At 42.8% G+C, this 19,369-nt stretch overlaps 1 protein-coding gene across 7 annotated transcripts in view; it reads right to left on the reverse strand.

Moving 5' to 3' along the window:
• SPATA20 (spermatogenesis associated 20) overlaps nt 1-19,369 on the reverse strand; it is a 2,403,479-nt gene that overhangs the window by 2,112,885 nt on the left and 271,225 nt on the right. For all 7 annotated transcript variants that reach the window (XM_078654432.1, XM_078654437.1, XM_078654433.1 and 4 more), the window contains one exon: nt 12,138-12,249. In XM_078654432.1, coding sequence (XP_078510558.1) covers nt 12,138-12,223 — 86 coding nt within the window. In that variant the 5' untranslated portion in view covers nt 12,224-12,249. The remainder of the gene's footprint in view (nt 1-12,137; nt 12,250-19,369) is intronic.

Below are 19,369 nucleotides of genomic sequence, written 5' to 3' on the forward strand. Positions count from 1 at the left end.
GGAAACTTGCGGGCCCACTGCAACAGGGCCAAGGCCACTACTACGGCGTTAGCATACGGGGTATCTGTCCAGGTCATCTGCCAAGCTGCTACATGGGCATCCGTCCACAAGTTCACGAAGATCAATTGCTTAGTCAGGTCCGTTCGGTGCCTGTTCGATCCTCTAGAGGTTTTTGGTTTGAGACAGTGGAGGTGTTGCTTGTGTATCTATGTTAAGGTGAGGAATCTAGCTCAGCAGCCAACAACACAACTATACCCCAACACCAAAAAAACTACATATCCTAGCGGCTGCATGTGAGTCACAGCAACTTCAGGTTTAGCGGTGTAACGACCGTGGAGTTCTTTTCCTGACCTCTAGCCCATTTTAAATAGCAGGCACATATTCTCCACAAGCCTTACCTTATCTCCAAACAAGCATTGGTAGTGCCAATTGCCTCAGGTATAGAGAACACACATTGACATATCTGGCGGGTCCTGATGAAGGTGGTTTCCACCGTTGTCACCTTCCACCGAAACGCGTTAACCAAGTCCTTGTAAAATCCCACTAACTAGAGTGGCTATATTTCGGACAATAGATAGAAAATCAACAAAACTTGTTAATAAGTCCGGATATATGAAGTTGTGAATGTGGAATGAGTGAGAGAGAGTGTTGTGTTTGGTTTAGTTCTCTACCTGGTGATATGGTTATTAGTATGTGTATTGATATATGAACAATGAATTTTGTATTATGATTTACTGATGAAAATAATGTATTCTGTGGTGGAAAAAAATCTTTTTTTTATTGAAATAATAATGATATAAAAAGAAATGTTTAATGAGAAAATAATTTCAATAAAAAAATGAAAAAGGAAAAAGCATGTGCTATTGTAGTATGATTATGCCCATACAATTGGAGGTTAAAACCCTGAAAAATTAGGAGGTCACGAGGGAGCTGCTTTATTGTGCAAAGGTAGCTCAATACATGAGCAGCCGTAACAGAAAACCCACGGATAAAGAAGTTATGCAAAACAAAGGAGGAATGTCCACGAACATCTCTGGCAGGTACAATGGCCTGTAATTCTGAAGTTGATCCTAAAAAGGCCACCTTTGTAACAAAATTAATCAAGGATCCAAAAAAAAGGCTTGACCATTCTTGGTAGTCCTGTCAGGATAAATTATTAGATGGGCCGGCCAAGCAGGCCTGTGAGACTGTCAACCTGATTGATCCAGATATCCCATCAGGATGGGCCCAACGAGCGGTATGCTTCCTTGTTAACGACAACTATGCTTTATTCACGGAACGCACAGACCGCTCTTGATAAAAATGGGGGGAATTGGCCACCACAGAAGCAGGTCTGGTGGCAGAAGGAGGACTCCTTCAAGATCTTTTCATTATAGAGTACACCAGGTTTTTTGACAATCTTTTCTTCCCTTGATAAGGTGCAACAATCTATGCAAAAGGTATTTGGCCAAAATATTTTTGAAGGGCGCATTTAAGGCAACGGACACTTGTCCGGCTGTTCCTACACTCCAGACCCCACAAACTCAAATAAGACGCTCCTTGCAGTGGAAAGATCATAGAAAGTTCAGGGTTTCTTACCTACCCGAGGCAATGGCACAGGCCAAAGTGGTAGAGGAGCCTTCAGGGGTGCTAGCAACGAACTTGGAGTGACAAACGGTAAGCAATACCCTTTCTTCCCCACTCAAAGTGGGAGGCCAATTACATTTTTTTCTTCACAACTGGAGGAACATAACAGGAGCTGCATGGGTACTTTACATTATCATGGGCTTTTCCCTAAAACCCAGTGCCAGAGATGCCTTCCAAGACCCCTTTCTCTTTCACAGGAGGGTGCTCACATTGTGGATCAAGAGGCGTGCTCTCTTTTAGCAAAAAAAGGCAATAGTACCTCCTTCTCTTTACCCCAATGGGTTTTCTCAGCAATTTATTCTTGGTTGAGAAGAAGGCTAAAGGCCGTTGGCCAATAATCAACTTGAAGGACTTCAACAAATGGGTAATGTATTGACACTTCAAAATGGAGAGCATGCATCTACTCAGAGGCGTGCTACGTCCAAACATTTGGCTAGTAAGATTCGATATGAAGGATACCTATCTTATCATCCCAATTTTTCCTCCTCAATAGCATTTTCTGTAGTTGAGTGGAAATGTCAGATCTATCAGTGAACGTGACTCCTGTTAGGCCTATCCTCCACTCTGTGGTGCTTCACCAACGTACTTTTGTCAGGCATAGAATGGCTACGGGTAAGAGGAGTCAGAATTATTGTCTACCTCACAACATAGAGGACTATGTTGTGAGGTAGACAATAATTGGCACCAAGATCCGGGACGGCTACAGGAGCAGCTTTAACTGGCAGTATCCCTTCCGCAGTGTCTCAGATTTATTATAAGCGATCAGAAATTCGAAGTCACTTCGGCTCAGAAGTTATTATTCTTGGCATCTGTCTGAAGATGACCTCAGAAGAAGATGTCTATGATGAATCGCAGAGAACTGTGCAAAACCTTGGAAAAAGAAAACATATTCTTCAAACACCTGGCCAGGATAGTGAGACTACCGGCATCCTCCATAGAGGCACTCTTCCCCGGGCCCCTGCACTACTGGGCACGTCAAGGCTGAAGGAGTTGAACCTTAAATGGGGGTTGACGAATGCCGAAGAGGTGTACCTCATCCAGGAAGCTTGGAGGGAAATCTGGTGGTGACTGGATCACATGCATTCTTAGAATGGCAGAGCAATATTCAGCACAATACAAACCTCATCATAGAATCCTTTGAAACCTGGCTAGGATGAGAAGCCTGTTGTAGAGATATAACAATAGGAGGGTTTGTGGTCAGAAAATGAGGAAACACTCTGTATTAACTGCCTTGAGCCTCTGGAGGCTCCTTCATGGTAAAGAGCTTGGCGGCAAACAAGGTATCTTGTTCCATTCTTCTCAAAATGCACAATGTGTCGGTAGTCCATTACATACACAGCTTGAGAGGACACGGTCCAAGTCACTGGCCAATTTGGCCAAGGATTTTTTTGCGCTGCTGCCTGCAGCACAAAATTGCTGTGACGTCTGAGTACCTACCAGGGAGACTGAATCAAACATAAGATTGGCATTCCAGGCAACTGAGGGATTCCAGTTCCCAGCTGTTGGATCCAAGTCTATTTCAGTGACTGAGGCTAAAATGGGACCCGTGCAAGTTAGATCTCTTTGCCACTCGTTTGGATCCTCAACTACCATGCTTCTTCAGCTGGCGTCCGGATCAACCAGCAAAGGCCACAGGAGCATTTCTACATGGCTGTAGCCTAGGTTTGAGACATGCCTTGCTGTCTTTCTTAATGATTGTCAGGCTGACCGCACATGTCAGGAGACAACAGGCGGAGATGGTACTGGTGACACCGCTGTGGAGATCGCAAGTTTGGTATCCACTTCTTCTGGAACTTTCCATGCATTCTACAATCCCTCTTCCCCAGACTCAGAACCTTCTAAGGAATGCTCACTGCAACTTTCACCAGTTGTTACAGGAAGGTACTCTCCTTCTCATGTCATGGAGGATTAGAGGGCACACTGGGAAATCCCAGGACAATCAAAACAGGCTGTTAGCCTCATCAGAGGAGTGGGACAACTCTACTGTCAAGTCATACAGTTCAGCATGGCTCAAGTGGTCACGCTGGTGTCTGCGAGGGGGTCTTAATCCTGTGCGGTCAGATGTAGTGAGCATAGTAAACTTCTTACCTGAAATAGCAGAAGCAGGCTTGGCCTACAGGAAAATTAGCACATGCTGGTCAGCCATCTTGGCGGGTCGCTTGCCTTTTCAAGAGATACCGACGGGAGAACACCAATTAGTATGCAGACTATTGCAGAGGATCAGAATATCTTACCCCTCAGAACCTAAATACTCTGCACTTTGGGATGTAAATGTGGTCCTTTGATTGTTGGAGTCATGGCAGGACAATGAATTTCTATCTTGCAAAGAACTAACAGGTAAGTTGCCAATTTTTCTGTGCCTTATCTCATGTAAGAGAAGCTTGGATGTGCACCCACTGGATAACAATCTGAGAATGTTACCCCAGAAGGGATGTCTTTCACAATATCTACTACGAGAATAGTGCAATATCCGGTGTTTACCCAACACCCTGAACTATACGTACTAAGAGGTCTCATCGCTTACTAATCCATGAAAGAGTGAATTACAACCTCCGGGCACACCTCAGTTACTTATTGTCCTAAAGAAGACTTTAGGTGGGCTCCTCCCCTACCATTGTCCGGTGGGTGAAGTGGGTCATTTAAGAAGTGGGCATTGACACCTCTGCATTTAGGGCACACTCCACAAAGGGGGCAATGGCATCAAAAGCCTTTTTGCTAGGAGTCGTTCATAGGACATTCTTAATATGGCTGACTGGTCCTTGGGCTCTACTTCAAGACTTTCTAGTTTAAGCCAGTGGTGGGAGTCGCCTCACTGGTGGTCAGTCAGCTTTGAACCTGGAAAATCTGAGCCTCCAGTCCAGATATAGAATGTAAAATTTCCTAACTAACGTGAAGGAAAGTTACAATTCTATTAAGGGCATGGAGGCGAGGGTTTTTTGAGAATCCAGTGGAATGAAGCCAAGTGTGGCAATGCAGCATGATGGCTGTGTCCATGAATCAAGCCACATTGTGTGCAGAATAGAGCACACATTCAAGATCTGTTTGGAAGCTACCAATCCATTGTTCATCAGAATAGAAAAAGAACTTCATGTGGCTAGGCAAACTGACTGTTAGTTTGGCCGGCTCACACAGGGCTTGGACATAGGGCCCCAGAAGGTACTTGACATTCACAGTGAGAATAGGAAGGATTCCAGAAGCAAAAATCAGTCACCCTATAGAGCCCCGTCTCTTAGACTTTTAATTCAGTGGAGTCATGGAAAAAGTGTTAGGGTTCAACTTTAAGGCAAAAGCTTGGAGCACTATGCTCTTGGGAGAGGGGTGAAAGGACACGAATTTCATTTCACAAGGTGCAGGCCTGTGTTATCCAGCAATTTGCCAGTTGACTGCCAGACCAGGGAACGTTTTCTCCCAAGGGCTACAGTAGTGCGCTCTGAAAGGTAGCAGAGGTTCTGAGACTGTGAAGGAAGGCTTCAAGATTTCTGTCAAAATTCTAGATCTGGCCTCAGCAATAAATGGTAGTGATGAAGTAATTTCCTCCACAGGAGTAAGGCATGTCCCCTTCTTGGGATGCATCCAGATCACTTGTGTTTTATAACAGGCCAGCAATTGTGTTTCCATTGGCTCCTGCTCTCGCGCGGAATAGGGGCTCCTCTAGCCAGACCATTGGCAAAAATAAAAATGTATTTCAGCCAGTTCTCCCGGTCAGATTTAAATATATCCTCCGGGATAAATTCCAACCGCGACTTTCCCATAGAGTTGTACGGAGCTCACGCCTGTGTTCTCACGTCCTCCGTGGGTCCCCTGTGTCACTACCTTGGGTGGTTCCTTGGGGTCTCAGTGATTCTACGTGCTCTAGGCACAATTTGTGCTAGTTATACCACTTTCTTAGTATATAGTTCGGTCTCCCGCTGGATCCCGCTGTGTATTGTGCTACTTACTGTCATTCTAGTGATTTATTATAGTGTTCTTTGTTCTCTAATCTCTCAAAGATGTTAGTAGAGAGTGTTTAGTAATACATACATATATTTGATATATTTCTTGTGTGGTTCTCCTTTCATTTGGTCATTCCGGAGGTTCTGATCTGGTAAAATAAGCTGCTTTACATTCCTTCGAGACTTACCCTGAAGGCCGCTCTAGACAGCTACCACTAGGATAGCTTTCAATAAAGGTTGTCTATAACCTAATCATCAATAAGGGTGGTTTGGACTGGTACAAGGTGCCCACTATAATTCAATTCAATTAGTCTTTATTTGATCATAAGCAATCATAAAAGACACATATAAACAGCAATAAGAAAAATCAAAACTTAACTCATTAAAACCAATTACGGTGTCACAAGATAAAATTCAATACAATTCCATTAAAACGAAACATACTAGTAATACATGTCATAAAACCTTTTGTCTTAAAACTATAATTCTTAGAAAGATAGGAATAACCATAATTACGCAGATTTGTGCTAAAAGGATCACAATCTTATAAGCAAGTTAAATTTGAGAAGACTAGAAAGCACCATAGCTCAATGAAGTAATTTACATGATTACATAATTACGCAACTACATAGTTACATAATTACATAACTACATAATGCCCTGCATCCTATTCCTTCTAAGGGCCCACGTCCAGCTCCAGAATTTAAACATAGCAATAACTATGACTTCGCTGGTATCAGTTTTTAAAATACACAAAGCCGTTTGGCAAGATCTTGTTCCTTTTTTAGCACAAACTGGCTTTAGCCATTTGTGGCGAGGGGCCTTATATGCAGGGCAAACAAAAAGAGTATGCGGCAAGGTCTCTTCCTCACATGAACAGGTGTGACAATTTATGTCTTGAACATTCCCCCACTTTTTTGTAAACGATTTTATCGGGAGAGTACCCACTCTAAATTGGTGATAGAGCTTCCTATCACCAGGGCTGGTAATAGTATCCCTGTAGGCCTCCAGTCTATGTTCAATTTTGTGGCCCCGAAAGAGACCCATTAGGAAATCACTTTTCACCTGAGAAAGAGACTTCTGCCAGACCATATCCCTATATAAGGCTTTAAATTCGGATTTTGAGGGAAAGGAATTCCCTTCTGGGTCCAGCCACAAGTGGTTGAGGGCCATATCCAATAATGTAACCTTAATCCTTTGTAGCCATGAGATTTTGTTTCTTTTATCAGCTTCTCTAGTATGCTTAAGACCTTACGCATAGGGAGCTAACTCCGGGGTGGTCCAAAGCCGGCGCCAATAGGCAAGCGGTCTGTAATCCGCTGCCTCCTCACAGGAAACGCACCCCAGGTCTAAAAATAAGGGTCTAAGTGGTGTCGACTGGGGAAGATTGGTCAATGTCCTTAAAAACTTGCTCTGCGCTTGGACTAAAGGAACTAAGTTTTCGAAGACCCAGAGTTCAGCTCCATAGAATATTGAGGCTTTAACCTTTCCTTGGTGTATTGCCAAAACCAGAGCTACAGGTTTGGTTTTTGATAAGAGGTGTTCTTTTAGAAGTGCCCCTGCTAGTTGATTATGCTTTAAGACCAGCAAATCCATCTGTGGCTTCCAATTTATTATTTTGCCGATTGTAACACCCAAGTAGGTAAACGAGTGAGTTTGTTCAAGGGATGCAGTATTCAATTCCACTCTGGCTTTCACTGTTTTGTTTTTATGCAAAACCATGAATTGTGTCTTATTAACATGGACTAAAAGATCATAGTCATTACAGAAAAGACTAAATGTGTCAAGGGCTCTTTGCAGACCAGCTTGTGTTTTAGACAAGATTAAGTTATCGTCTGCAAACATTAATGAAGGAACCCTTGAGCCAGCTAGAGTAGGGGCATCCGTGGGATATTCAGAGTAGTATGAGACAACTTTATTAATGAACAAAGAGAAAAGGGTAGGGGGCCAACACACACCCCTGCCTTACTCCACTGTCCACCAGAAAACGTTCAGTTGTCTCCCCCTGCTGACCCCACCTAACTTGGGCATAGGTGGAAACATGTAGTTTTATGATGAATGAAAGAATCTCCGCGGGCATCCCAGCTTCTTTAACAGTGGCCCAAAGTTTGTTACGGGGCACTAGATCAAATGCAGATTAAAGATCTACAAATGCTGCATGGTGCCCCCAGCTAGGATCACGGTGTTCCAATATAACATCATAAATCTAAAAACTTGGTCGATGGTGCTAACATGGGAGCGAAATCCTGCTTGATAGGTGGATAGTATTTCATTATCATCAATCCACCTATTTACCCTACTTAGCACTCATCTAGCCACCAGCTTTTGCATAGTGTCTATAAGACTAATAGGCCGATAATTGGAAGGGTAGGATCGGTCCCCTTATTTGTATATGGGGACAATCTCAGCTCCACGCCAGGAATCCGGAATAGGGGCTCCTCTAGCCAGACCATTGGCAAAAATAAAAATGTATTTCAGCCAGTTCTCCCGGTCAGATTTAAATATATCCGCCGGGATAAAATCCAACCGCGACTTTCCCATAGAGTTGTACGGAGCTCACACCTGTGAAGATCGTTCCCTGTTGGGGCATTTATCCGAGTTGGCAAGTAGAAGCTTTGGCATGTATCTTAGGGCTTTGGCCAAAAATAGCTTGGCTTCTGGCACCATGATGGCCATCACGTATAACAATGAACAGGAGTCACAAGGTGAGGCGCCATGTTTACGTGGCACTACCTGGTAGTGGTGAAGATATATTACTGCTACTAAAATTTCCCATTTGCAGTCTGGCACCTGGAACAATAGTTCTAAAATAAGGAATCTGTGGGGAGAATTACCCATCAGAATATTTATTCTCAGTAACCTGTAGGCACATATTCATGATTTTGTGATCTTTATAGAAGTTCTGCCTCAAGAGTACATGAAGACAGGTTGTCAATATTTCACTGCAGAGCTTTGGATGTTTCTGCAGCTACAACTGAGAGTCATATCTGCCAGGGTCTTCATCTCTTATTCTTTTCCCTCTTTCCCCCAGTATCTTTAACTCCTTTATCTTCTATGGTATTTCGGAGATTAAAGAGACAGTGGGCAAAATTAGTGCTTTTGTGTTGACAAGTGAGCTTACTTCAAGGTGGTCACTTAACATTCAGATCTGGACGAGGGCAAGGTCTGTGTTTCATTAGAAAAAATGGTTACCATTGGTGTAGGCATGGATCTCAATATAGTGGATAGACAAGATGACTTGAAAAGGCTCCATGTTGAGATTGAGGACCAGAAATGGATTGATGGATCATGTCAGTCCTCAACAGGGCACGGTTCTCAGCTCAGATGTGGAAAATCAGATTGATGTCCAAAATCAAGAAAAAAACTCACAGCAATGTAGAATCAGTGATACTCATGAGAATGAACAAAATGTTCAGCAGGGTCTGATGGTCGAAGGTGTCTTCATTTTAAATTGTTAACTTAAGACATTAAAACAAGTCCTTCTTTTAACATTATTCCAGTTGGAATTGATGTAGGAAGAGAACTGCGACAACAATGCACTCCTTGAACAAATATGGATAGACGAAGTCCATGACCATCACGAAGGAAGCTTAAATGCATTGCAATGGTTAACTGTTCACGATCGTTCAATGACTGCAGTCAATCTTTCTGAAACGTAAAATGATGTACATGCAAATTGCATAGTAGTTGCAACACATAAAATGCAATAAAATGATCATCTAAGTTCATGGAAATGTGAAGAGAATGGATCTAAGGTGAATGCCCTTTTGAAGAAATGGTTAGGAGTCTTTCCTTAAGCTTTTCAATTGATATCTCCAACACCCACCAACTCGAACATCACAAATCAAATATCCTGATTGCATCAGTGGCCTCACCAATGATTCAGCACTGGGTGTGCTAAAAAGGAATTAATCCTCACTGCATGAGCTTTTTGAGATTACAGGGTAAAAACAAATAGAAAACAAACTGGCAAATGAGGTTATCTGTGTGCAGCCATAACACATTTACAACACGTGCTAGTAAAGGTAGACACAAATTTTACCTTGTTATCTCATTTCCAACACAAATTACGACATTTTGAAATAAAGCAGACAGCATCATTTTCAAATTCAAAAACGTCACATGCAAGTTCTTCGATTTACGTATCCCGCCCGTAAAGAGTAAAAGAACACATCATAGTTTGTATAGGTTCTTCATACTTCTGTCATCCCTCCTAGCAAATATATTATCAAATGTCAAGGAAGCTGTGTAATCCATCTTAGTAAAACAACTGTTATTCCCAGTATTTGAGTCTATTTTCATAAAAATTATGACAGATGCCCTTCATTTTGGACACCCTTGTTGATGCTCTTTCTGGAGATGTTCTTGTACTCAGAAACAGTCTTGCTTTAATTAGTTAGTAATGTATAGTTAGGCATAGTCTCCTTTATTGTAGCATTAGTCAAAGTGATGACATTTATAGTAGTCATTTTTTTCAACTAAATTTTCCTCAACTAATTTATCTTTCTGTCTACTTTTGTGATCACTGTTATTAGGCAGGCTTTTCTCCTGATGGATACTTTTTATTATGGCTATGCTCAATCTTTTTATTTAGGCAACTAGGTTAATAGTATTTATAGCAGAATTAACATCAACGTCCTTGGAACTTTGTTTGATGGCTCCTTATTTGTTATCCTCCTTTTTAATACATATGTGTCTATTTCTTTAACCATTTTTCCGAGGAGCAGTATTTATGTGATCAACACTGGTTACAATTCACAGCAATTGTAAACGAGCAGGGAGAAAGGTTATAGTGCATGCTTCCAGTGTCTTGAATAATGACTCAAGAGTCACAGCAACAAATGTGAAATCATCAGAATACTTCTTTCATTTTCAATAAATGGCATCAGAACTTGAGTGCTACCATTAATGATAATCCAGGATGTTTTACAAAACTTAATTTGCGTTTTATCCTTTACTATTCTTAAGTGGCTTTTAGTTTGATTTCCATCTATATTTTAACTTGCCAATCGCTCTCTTTTGCAAAACGTTTTACACTGGATTATGGTCTTCTTTTGATCTCATTACCCAGATCATCAACTTCTGGACCATCTATCAATGATGTGATAATCAGAGTCAAGTACCATATCTTTGCAGATATCTTTTAATCTGGCACTTCATGAATCACAAGTTTATCTTTGTTTTCGCCTTCAAGTATTCCTTGCCGTTAGTAGTAGTAATAGATAGTAATGTTGTGGATCCTTTTATGAGAGCAAAGAAACCACGCATGTTCAATAAAAACAGCAAGATATTGAAACTAAACTCATGTTGGCTTTCTAAAATGTGTGCCCAAGGTATTACATTCTCATTAAAAACTACATTAGTTACACTGCTACGGTTAGCGTTTACAAAAAGAAGTTTGGACTTCACCAAATGATGACTCCAATAGCAACCGCCTTTTCCTTACAATGACTATTACAGGACTATCAACTCCCAGCAGCTTCCGACCTGCATAAATCTTGCAGGTACTCCTTCTAAAAATGTCATGCTATTGCTGATTATAATATGGAGAAATCTGCAATACCCAACTAGATGATGGGGGTCGACTGAAAAAAAGAGCAACTTAAGGAGAACAATGCTAGAAAATAGCTCTGTACAATATTTAAGGTTATCCATTAAACAGTACAAAATGCATCCAATTAATCAGCTGTCTACATTGCTGTTAAAGAGGGTGCCTATTTATCTCATCCATTCAGTGTTGATACCTTACAGCAGCATTGCACTAACAAAAATCCCCCATCTCACTCACAGTCGTAGGCAGAATTGGGGAGATAGTGATGATCACTTTGAAGAGGACACAATTACTATAATTTTTTTTATTACTGAGCTTTATATAGCGCAAACTTGACCCGGATCGGATATCAGAGCGCTTTACATAGCACCAGTTGCATTACATGAGGACACATTAATTTTTTGTTAGGCACGGGGAGATGAAGAGATTTGTCCAGAATCACAGGATGTTAAGCGTCATTGCCGAGACTCGAAGCCAGTTCCCTAGATTCAAGGTCGACTGCCCTAGCCTTTAGGCCAACTCCTCTCCCCATTATGTTTCCAATTGCTTTAAAAAGAGAAGACCAATATGAATGCTGCCTTTAAAGTAGGGATTTTTATCCACCACCTAAATAATATGGCTACTCTAGTTCTAGGAGCATAGTCAACAAAACAGGTCCACCGCTTAGGGAGAGATGCCTCTGGCAAACAAGACAATCTCTAGAAAAAATGATTTCAGGTGAAAGGTTTTCTGGGTACAATATCAAAATAATTACCTAATGTAAGCACAGTGGATAAATATTTCAATTATTCACCCATCAGGTCGCTTTTAATTTTCAAGAGTACAGACAGTGTATGACTATCACCCAAATGTCTAGATGGTCTGACTTTACAAGATTTTACTTTCCTTTTACCAAGTAAACCGTTTTACATTAGGCCTCCCTCCCGTAACATGATTTGGGGCATCTGTTCCTGTAGTCCCTTTCATTAGCATCAATTGGCATCTCAAAAGTAGTGTATCTCACTTCATCATTTCATCACTTTACAAACCTGGGTCTTTCGATGCTGATCCATTTCTTCATTACTGGCATTCTTGAAATCAAATTATATAGTATTTTGCCTTCCATCACATTCATCTGTTGAATGCCAAAGAGTAATTGATCTGTTGCAAAAAGAAGAGAGAGTACATTTTTGCCAGTACTTGGCACCAACAGTTTTAGAGCTTCTCAATCCAACAGATTATGCATGAGAGATCCTATATGTCGCTTACAGTGAAAGTAAATATGTGCATCTTATTTTAAAATTTCATACACCATGAACAATAAATATACCTTAAACATTTTATACTACTGATCTATTAAGATTTTGCTTAATAGGGTGCAGTAAAGTGTTCCCCTAGTTCCATGGTCCAAGTCTTTCTCCATCTACTACAATACTTCTTTTATTAAAAATGAACAAGTTACTTACTTCGGTAACGCTTTTTCTGGTGGATACAGTATCTGCCTGTGGATTCCTCACCTTTTGAATCACCCCTGCACCAGCATTCCATGGAAATTATTTTCTTAGCTCTCCCACGTCGACGAGAAGGTCATAATAGCACGGCTCCGCTCACGACACCGTATGACGTCATCGGAGCCATTAGAAGACCTCGTTGGCGTGCTGATGTCTGTTCCACCCATTTTTTCCAAGGCGAAAGGGCAGACCGACAACATTTCCACAAGTATACACCATATACATAATATATATACAAATACATATAGTGTATACATAAACAGAAAGGAAAAGCCAATAAAAAAGCACTTCCTAGCAGCAAACTGTATGCATGAAAATGACATAAAAAATAACCATGTCAGACAGTTATAACTTTTTCGGTATAAATAGGAGGACAATGGGGAGGCGGGTGGGTCAGTGAGGAATCCACAGGCAGATACTGTATCCACCAGAAAAAGCGCTACCAAAGGTAAGTAACTTGTTCTTCTGATTGATACATCTGCTTGTGGATTCCTCACCTTTTGAATTAAATCCCCAAGCCATACCTCTCCCGGAGGAGGGTGTCCACCTGACTATACCAAAAAATCTTGCAGAATAGAGCGTGCAAAATGGCCGTCCTTCCTAATCTAAGAATCCAAGCAGTAGTGCTTCACAAAGGTGTGGTGGGAAGCCAAAGTTGCCGCATTACAGATGTCCACAACAGGAACACCTCTAGCCAAAGCAGAAGACGACAAGTTTGCTCTGGTGGAATGAGCTTGAATAACTTCAGGTGGCTCCTTCTTGGCCAGGACGTAGCAGCTCTTGATACACAAGATGATCCACCTGGAGAGTGTTCGTTTGTGAACTGCTTTTTCTTTCAATCGTCCAATGTAGCCCAGGAAGAGCTGATCATCCTGCCTTAGTTCCCTGGTTCTGTCCAAGTAGAAGCTAATAGCCCTCTTAGGGTCCAGGCGATGAAGTCTCTCCTCCTCCTTGGAAGGGTGAGACGGAGGATAGAAGGTAGGTAAAGTAATAGACTATCCTCAATGGAAAGGGGTAACCACCTTAGGCAGGAAAGCAGCCCTGGTCCTTAGAACCATATTTTCTGCATGAATGTTCAAAACAGAGGTTTTGAACTAAGAGCCTGAAGCTCACTTACCCTCCTGGCGAGGTAATAGCTTTCAAAAAGACCGTCTTGAAAGACATATGAAGAGGATCAAAAGGTGGCCCCATCAGAAATGTAAGCACTAGATTCAAATCCCACTGAGGCATAATGAAGGGAGTGGGAGGAAACTTATTGGTGAGGGTCTTAATGAACCTCATAACAATGGGGGACTTGAAAAAAGATGGCAGATCCGATAAACAGAGAAAAGCCGACAAAGCAGATAAATATCCCTTTACCGTAGCCACAGCACAACCCTGCTTGGCCAAGGAAAGGGAAAATCCCAGAATGTCAGACAAATGGACCTTCAAAGAATCAATGGACTGCTCGCCACACCATTTCACAAATTTAGACCACCTAGATGAATAAATTGATTTGGTGGAGTGTCCCCTGGATGATAAAATAACAACCACCACATTCAGTGGGAGACAAAAATAACTCAGGTTGCCCCGTTCAATCTCCAGGAATTAAGGTGCAGGCTCTGGAGGTTGGGGTGTAGAACCTGCAAGAGGAGGTCTGCCCTGAGAGGGAGACGGAGCGGAGGGTGCGACGAGAGGTGAAGTTGATCTGTGTACCACACCCTTCTTGGCCAATCGGGGGCAATCTTAGTGACTTGGGCCCGGTCTTGGTGAAGCTTCCTCAGAACTCCAGGAATCAAGGGTATGGGCGGAAAAGCGTAAAGGAGTTGTGAGCTCCAATCCAATTGAAACGCGTCCCCCAATGCCCCTTGCATCGGATACTAAAAGGCAGGGGCAGTGCGCATTCTCCCAAGTGGCAAAAAGGTCCACCCGAGGAAACGCCCACATCTTGAAGATATGATAGACCACCACTGTAGTGTAGTTCCTATAGTCCCAATAGGCTCTGCGCATTGGAATAATATCTTCAGTAGTGTAGACGTAGGACTGAGGTTAACTAGGTCTCTATTGACTATATTAGACTTAAGTGTTTGCCAGCTAGCTCAGAGTTCACTAGAAACTTTCTTGAATAGGCGAGGAGGAGTTTAACCTCCCTGGATAGACAAGAAGGGATTTAGTTTCTGACAACCATAAAACATGACAACTTTGCTCTCCCTGATTAAGAGTATATCTCTAGAGTCGTGTGAAAACAAAAGACAGCTATTTCACTCAGTCAAAGGTGTGTACTTAGTTTCACCAGATTGCAGTGAAAAAGAGAGACGGGCGTTTTCAATAAAAGGTGTTATTTATTGAGCAGTCTTTCCTCATACAAGAGAAATGAATTGCTACAATTGCAATACTTATAGTTAAGTAAAGTGCATACAGTAAAAGCAGGATTATGAAATAATACTGTAAAAGCATTGATATGGTTTCTTAGCCATATGATACTTTAAAATGGATAAAATAGATACATACATATATACATTGACTAATCGTACTCAACTGGTGCTTCTGACTACGCCTACCCCGGTGTACCTGACCTAAGCCTAATACGTGGGAAGGAGTAAGTAAGTAGCAGTTTAAGTTAAGTTTGTTTTGCCAAGAATCTGACTCAAGAATTCTCTGTAAGGGTTTAGTCAGTTCAGTACCTGGGTATTAGAAGGCAGGAGGTCTGGTATCTCTCTCTCAGGACTCGGTATCCCAGTCACGCGCAAGGGTAGGCTGGAAACGCCGGAGGCTGGATTTCTCGGCAGGAGAAAAGACAGCGTCTTTCTCAGCGCGTCAAAAGGGAGGGGCAGCGTCCGTGGGCTCTCGGATCAGCTGGGCTCTTCGGAAGTAGATAGCTGCTCTGCTCCAGGATTACCACCGTGTGTTTGCTTAAGGCAACGTTGGTATATTTATACCTGAAAGGTGCCGGGTTTGACATAAGGCTGGACATAAGACGTCAATAAAGATGTCACTAAGAACTGGTCGTTCTTACAGTGCTTTACAGGAGTTCTCGGACGAAATCAAAACAAAGCAGCGGGGATTTCCCAGGTTGCTGGAGGCTTGGATTTGTTTAAGAACTCGGTGTGCTTTCTAGGGGGCTGGAGGAATAGGCTTGCTTAATGTGACAGCATGCGCTATGACTGAATTATGAAAATGGTTTCTATGCCATTGTAGGGATATTATTGATTTATAACCGGACAAGGGCAAAGAATAGGAATATCGATTCAGGTACCTAGATAAACACACTACACCACTGAGTGCCTACACCCCGTCTATGAGGACCTCCAGGTGACACAAGAAAGGGTTGTCAAAGCTATAACAAAAGCAAGAGCTGACGGCATGCACGCCAGGCCCCAATGGACTGCCACAGAGCCTGTTTAAATCGGACATTACCTTCTGGTCTGGATTGCTAACAAACCTCTTCAACTACGCTTTGAGAACAGCAACAATCCCCGACTCATGGCGGGGCGCCATCATCCATCCAATTCATAAATCAGGATCTCGCGCCTCGCCGAATAACTACAGACTCATTGCTCTTTTAGACATTGAGGCCAAGCATTATGCAGGCCTCCTTCTGGAGGACCTGAGGCTATGGGTAAAAGACCACAACCTGATGCAGATGAACCAAACAGGGTTCGTTGCTAATTCAGGGACTAGGACTAATCTGTTAGTAGTATCAACCATTGTGGACAAAGCATTTTTAACATCTACGTCAGTGTTTTGCTCCTTTGTCGACTTCAAAGCAGCATTTGATAGAGTCCCCAGGGCGGCTTTATGGGTAAAATTAAGGAAGTGGGGGATTCCAGAGAATTTGTTAGAGGCAATCATCCAATTACACTCCCGCACCTGGGTCCGGGTGAAGTTGAGGTCCGGCACACACCTCTCGCGGAAAATTATGACAACTAGAGGCGTGAAGCAGGGATGTGTGCTGGCCCCCCTTCTCTTCAACCTGTTATAGCAGACCTGCCAACGATCCTGGATGACACAAACAGTCATCCTCCAAAAGTGGGAGGCTTGGCACGAAGCAACCTTTTGTATGCCGACGACCTGGTTCTTTTTAGTCTTACGAGGGTCGGGCTACAAAGGCTCTTGGATAAACTGCTTAGCTATACGATCATGAACCAGCTAGGGGTCAACCTAAAGAAAACGCAAGTCGTCCCCTTTGGTAAGAAACGTTACGCTGGTGGCAGGTGGACATTTAACAATGTAAACCTCGTCACAGGTCAGTCGTATAAATACCTAGGTGTCCATCTGGATTCTAGATGTAATCTCACAAAACAGCGCAGTGAGATCACACTCAAAGCTACGACCCTTGCGGTGTCACTAGGCAAGCTCTCAAAAAAACTCTCAGGCCCAACCCTATCGCCTCTTCTAGAAGTAATGAGAGCGAAAATTGGCCCCACATTATCATATGGCATAGAGACATTTAGGGGAAAAATGAATGCTGCTTTGAATAGGCACAAGACTAAAATCTATAAAAAGGTTCTCCAGCTACCAAAGTCCGCATCTGCTGCACAGATAAGACTAGAAATGGGGCTATTAAACTATGATGCCTCAGACACCGGGGCATACCTGAACCTTTGTCATAAACTGAGGCAGGCAGACCCTGGCACACTAGAATCCCTAGTCTGGTTAGAAATCTCCCAGAAAAATTCAGGCGGAACGTTCGGTCGCCTTTTCAAGGATGCAATCCAGCAAATGTCAGCGAGTGACCTATGGTCCCTCAACCCCAGTCAGACAGCTTTTAAAATGGGGATAAAAAAATGTGTGAGAATGAAATCTCTCATTATGGATAAAGCACATTTTTTAAAACGCAGTCATGCTTGTGCTCTTTTAAATTCGTATAGTCGGCTAGCCCCCGCCGCCATTGTATCTAAAACGTAGTCTTACCGCTATCAGAATGGGTGACTGGCGATTTCTGCAAGATCTACCCACATGGCGACGCACGGCGGAGGACCTAACTTGCAGAGGATGTGGCAAAACAGCTGAAACTCTGTTGCATGTGGTCTGTCTCTGCCCAGCCCTTAACTCTGAATGCAGGTCCAAACTCAAAGCTGAATGGAATAGGCTGGGGGTCCGGTCCTGTAGGCAAGGGATTATGGCGGGTTTGAACCCTGAAAATACTGTTTTAAATATAAAACTCACAAAATTCATTCAGCTAGCATACCGTAGTTTTAATCAAAATGGGTCCTGCTAATGCGCCCCCCCTACTACTTTTAATCCTTAATGCACTTTATAACAGATCCTAATTTTAAGGGGGGACGAACTGTAATTTTAATATAGAGGTTTAGGAATGCTGGTTGTCTTTTACATGCATGGTATCATCGACAATGGGTATATTATAAAAGGGCTGATGAGAAAAGTTGCTTGTACAATATGTTTTAAAGTTATCCTTTCTCTTATCACTACCACTCCGTGTTTTTATCTTCCTTTTAAATCCCTATGGAACAAGGAGGCCCAAGACTGGTTCACTTCTACTTTTATTACGGTTGGGTAATTGACTGTTATTTGTTTTCTCTTTGCCTTTTAACAGTTGCTACACAACGTGAACTTTGTAATTCTTTTAAAGATATATGTTTATATCTAAATAAAGATATTTTTGATTTGAGAAAAAAAAAAAGATAGACCACCTCTAGACCAGCTCTAGATCAAGACGCCACTCATCATCGGCCGAGTAATGCAGACTGAGACTGTCCGCACGTACATTCAGCAGCCCGGCCAAATGATTTGCAATCACACAAATCTGATGGCCCAGAGCCCAGGACCAGAGTCGCAGAGCCTCTCCGCAGAGACGATACAACCCTACCCCTCCCTGTTTATGTACCACATTGGTTAGTGTGAAGCAACCTCTTCTCTGCAGACCAAAGACCATAGACCTCCAGAACCCCCAGATGAGCACCCCACCCTAGAGTCGAGGCATCCGTGATCACCGTAGCCACTGGTGGAGAAGGCTGAAAGGGCTTTCCTTGAGACAGGTTGCCTCAAGTGTCTCTGGAGAATTTGATCTTCTCCCCGAGATATCCATTGTGCTGATACCACTGCCTGCGGAGGCATCACTGGAGTGCCCTTGTGTGCCAGTGTGCATGGTTGACCAACAGTATGCAGGAAGCGAACAGACTGAGCAGGTGTAGGACCTTCGGGAATGGAACAACTGCTCCATCATGAAATAAAGGAATCATCTCCTGTATGTCGAGAATCCTCTGCCGAGGCGGGAAAGCTCGACACACAGTAGTGTCCAGTACGGTCCCTATGAACAGGCTGTGCTGAGAGAGCACCAGGTGAGATTTGGGTACATTTATAGAAAAACCCAAGTTGAACAACAATTGCGTTGTTGCATGCAATTGGCGCAACACCACCTCTAGAGACTTGGCTTTTAGCAGCTAGTCGTCCAGATAAGGGAAAACAGGTACCCCTGACAATGAGATGTGCTGCCACCACCGCCATCACCTTTATGTAGACCCGTGGTGCGGAAATGAGACCAAACGGAAGGATAGCAAACTGGTAGTGTTGCGACCCTACCCTAAATCGGAGATACTTCTGATGCAACTTCAGGATGGGAAGATGAAAATACGCATCCTGCAAATCGATCAACACCATCCAGTCTTCCTGTTGCAGCGCCAGAAGAACCTGAGCCAAGGTCAACATTTTGAACTTTTCCTGCCTGAGGTAAAAATTCAAAACCCTGAGTTGCAGGATCGGTCTCAATTGACCGTCCTTTTTGAGAATGAGGAAATAACAGGAGTAACATCCCTGACCCCTTTCCTGCT

Source organism: Lissotriton helveticus, chromosome 7 (assembly GCF_964261635.1).
Source record: "Lissotriton helveticus chromosome 7, aLisHel1.1, whole genome shotgun sequence".
NCBI lineage: Eukaryota > Metazoa > Chordata > Amphibia > Caudata > Salamandridae > Lissotriton > Lissotriton helveticus.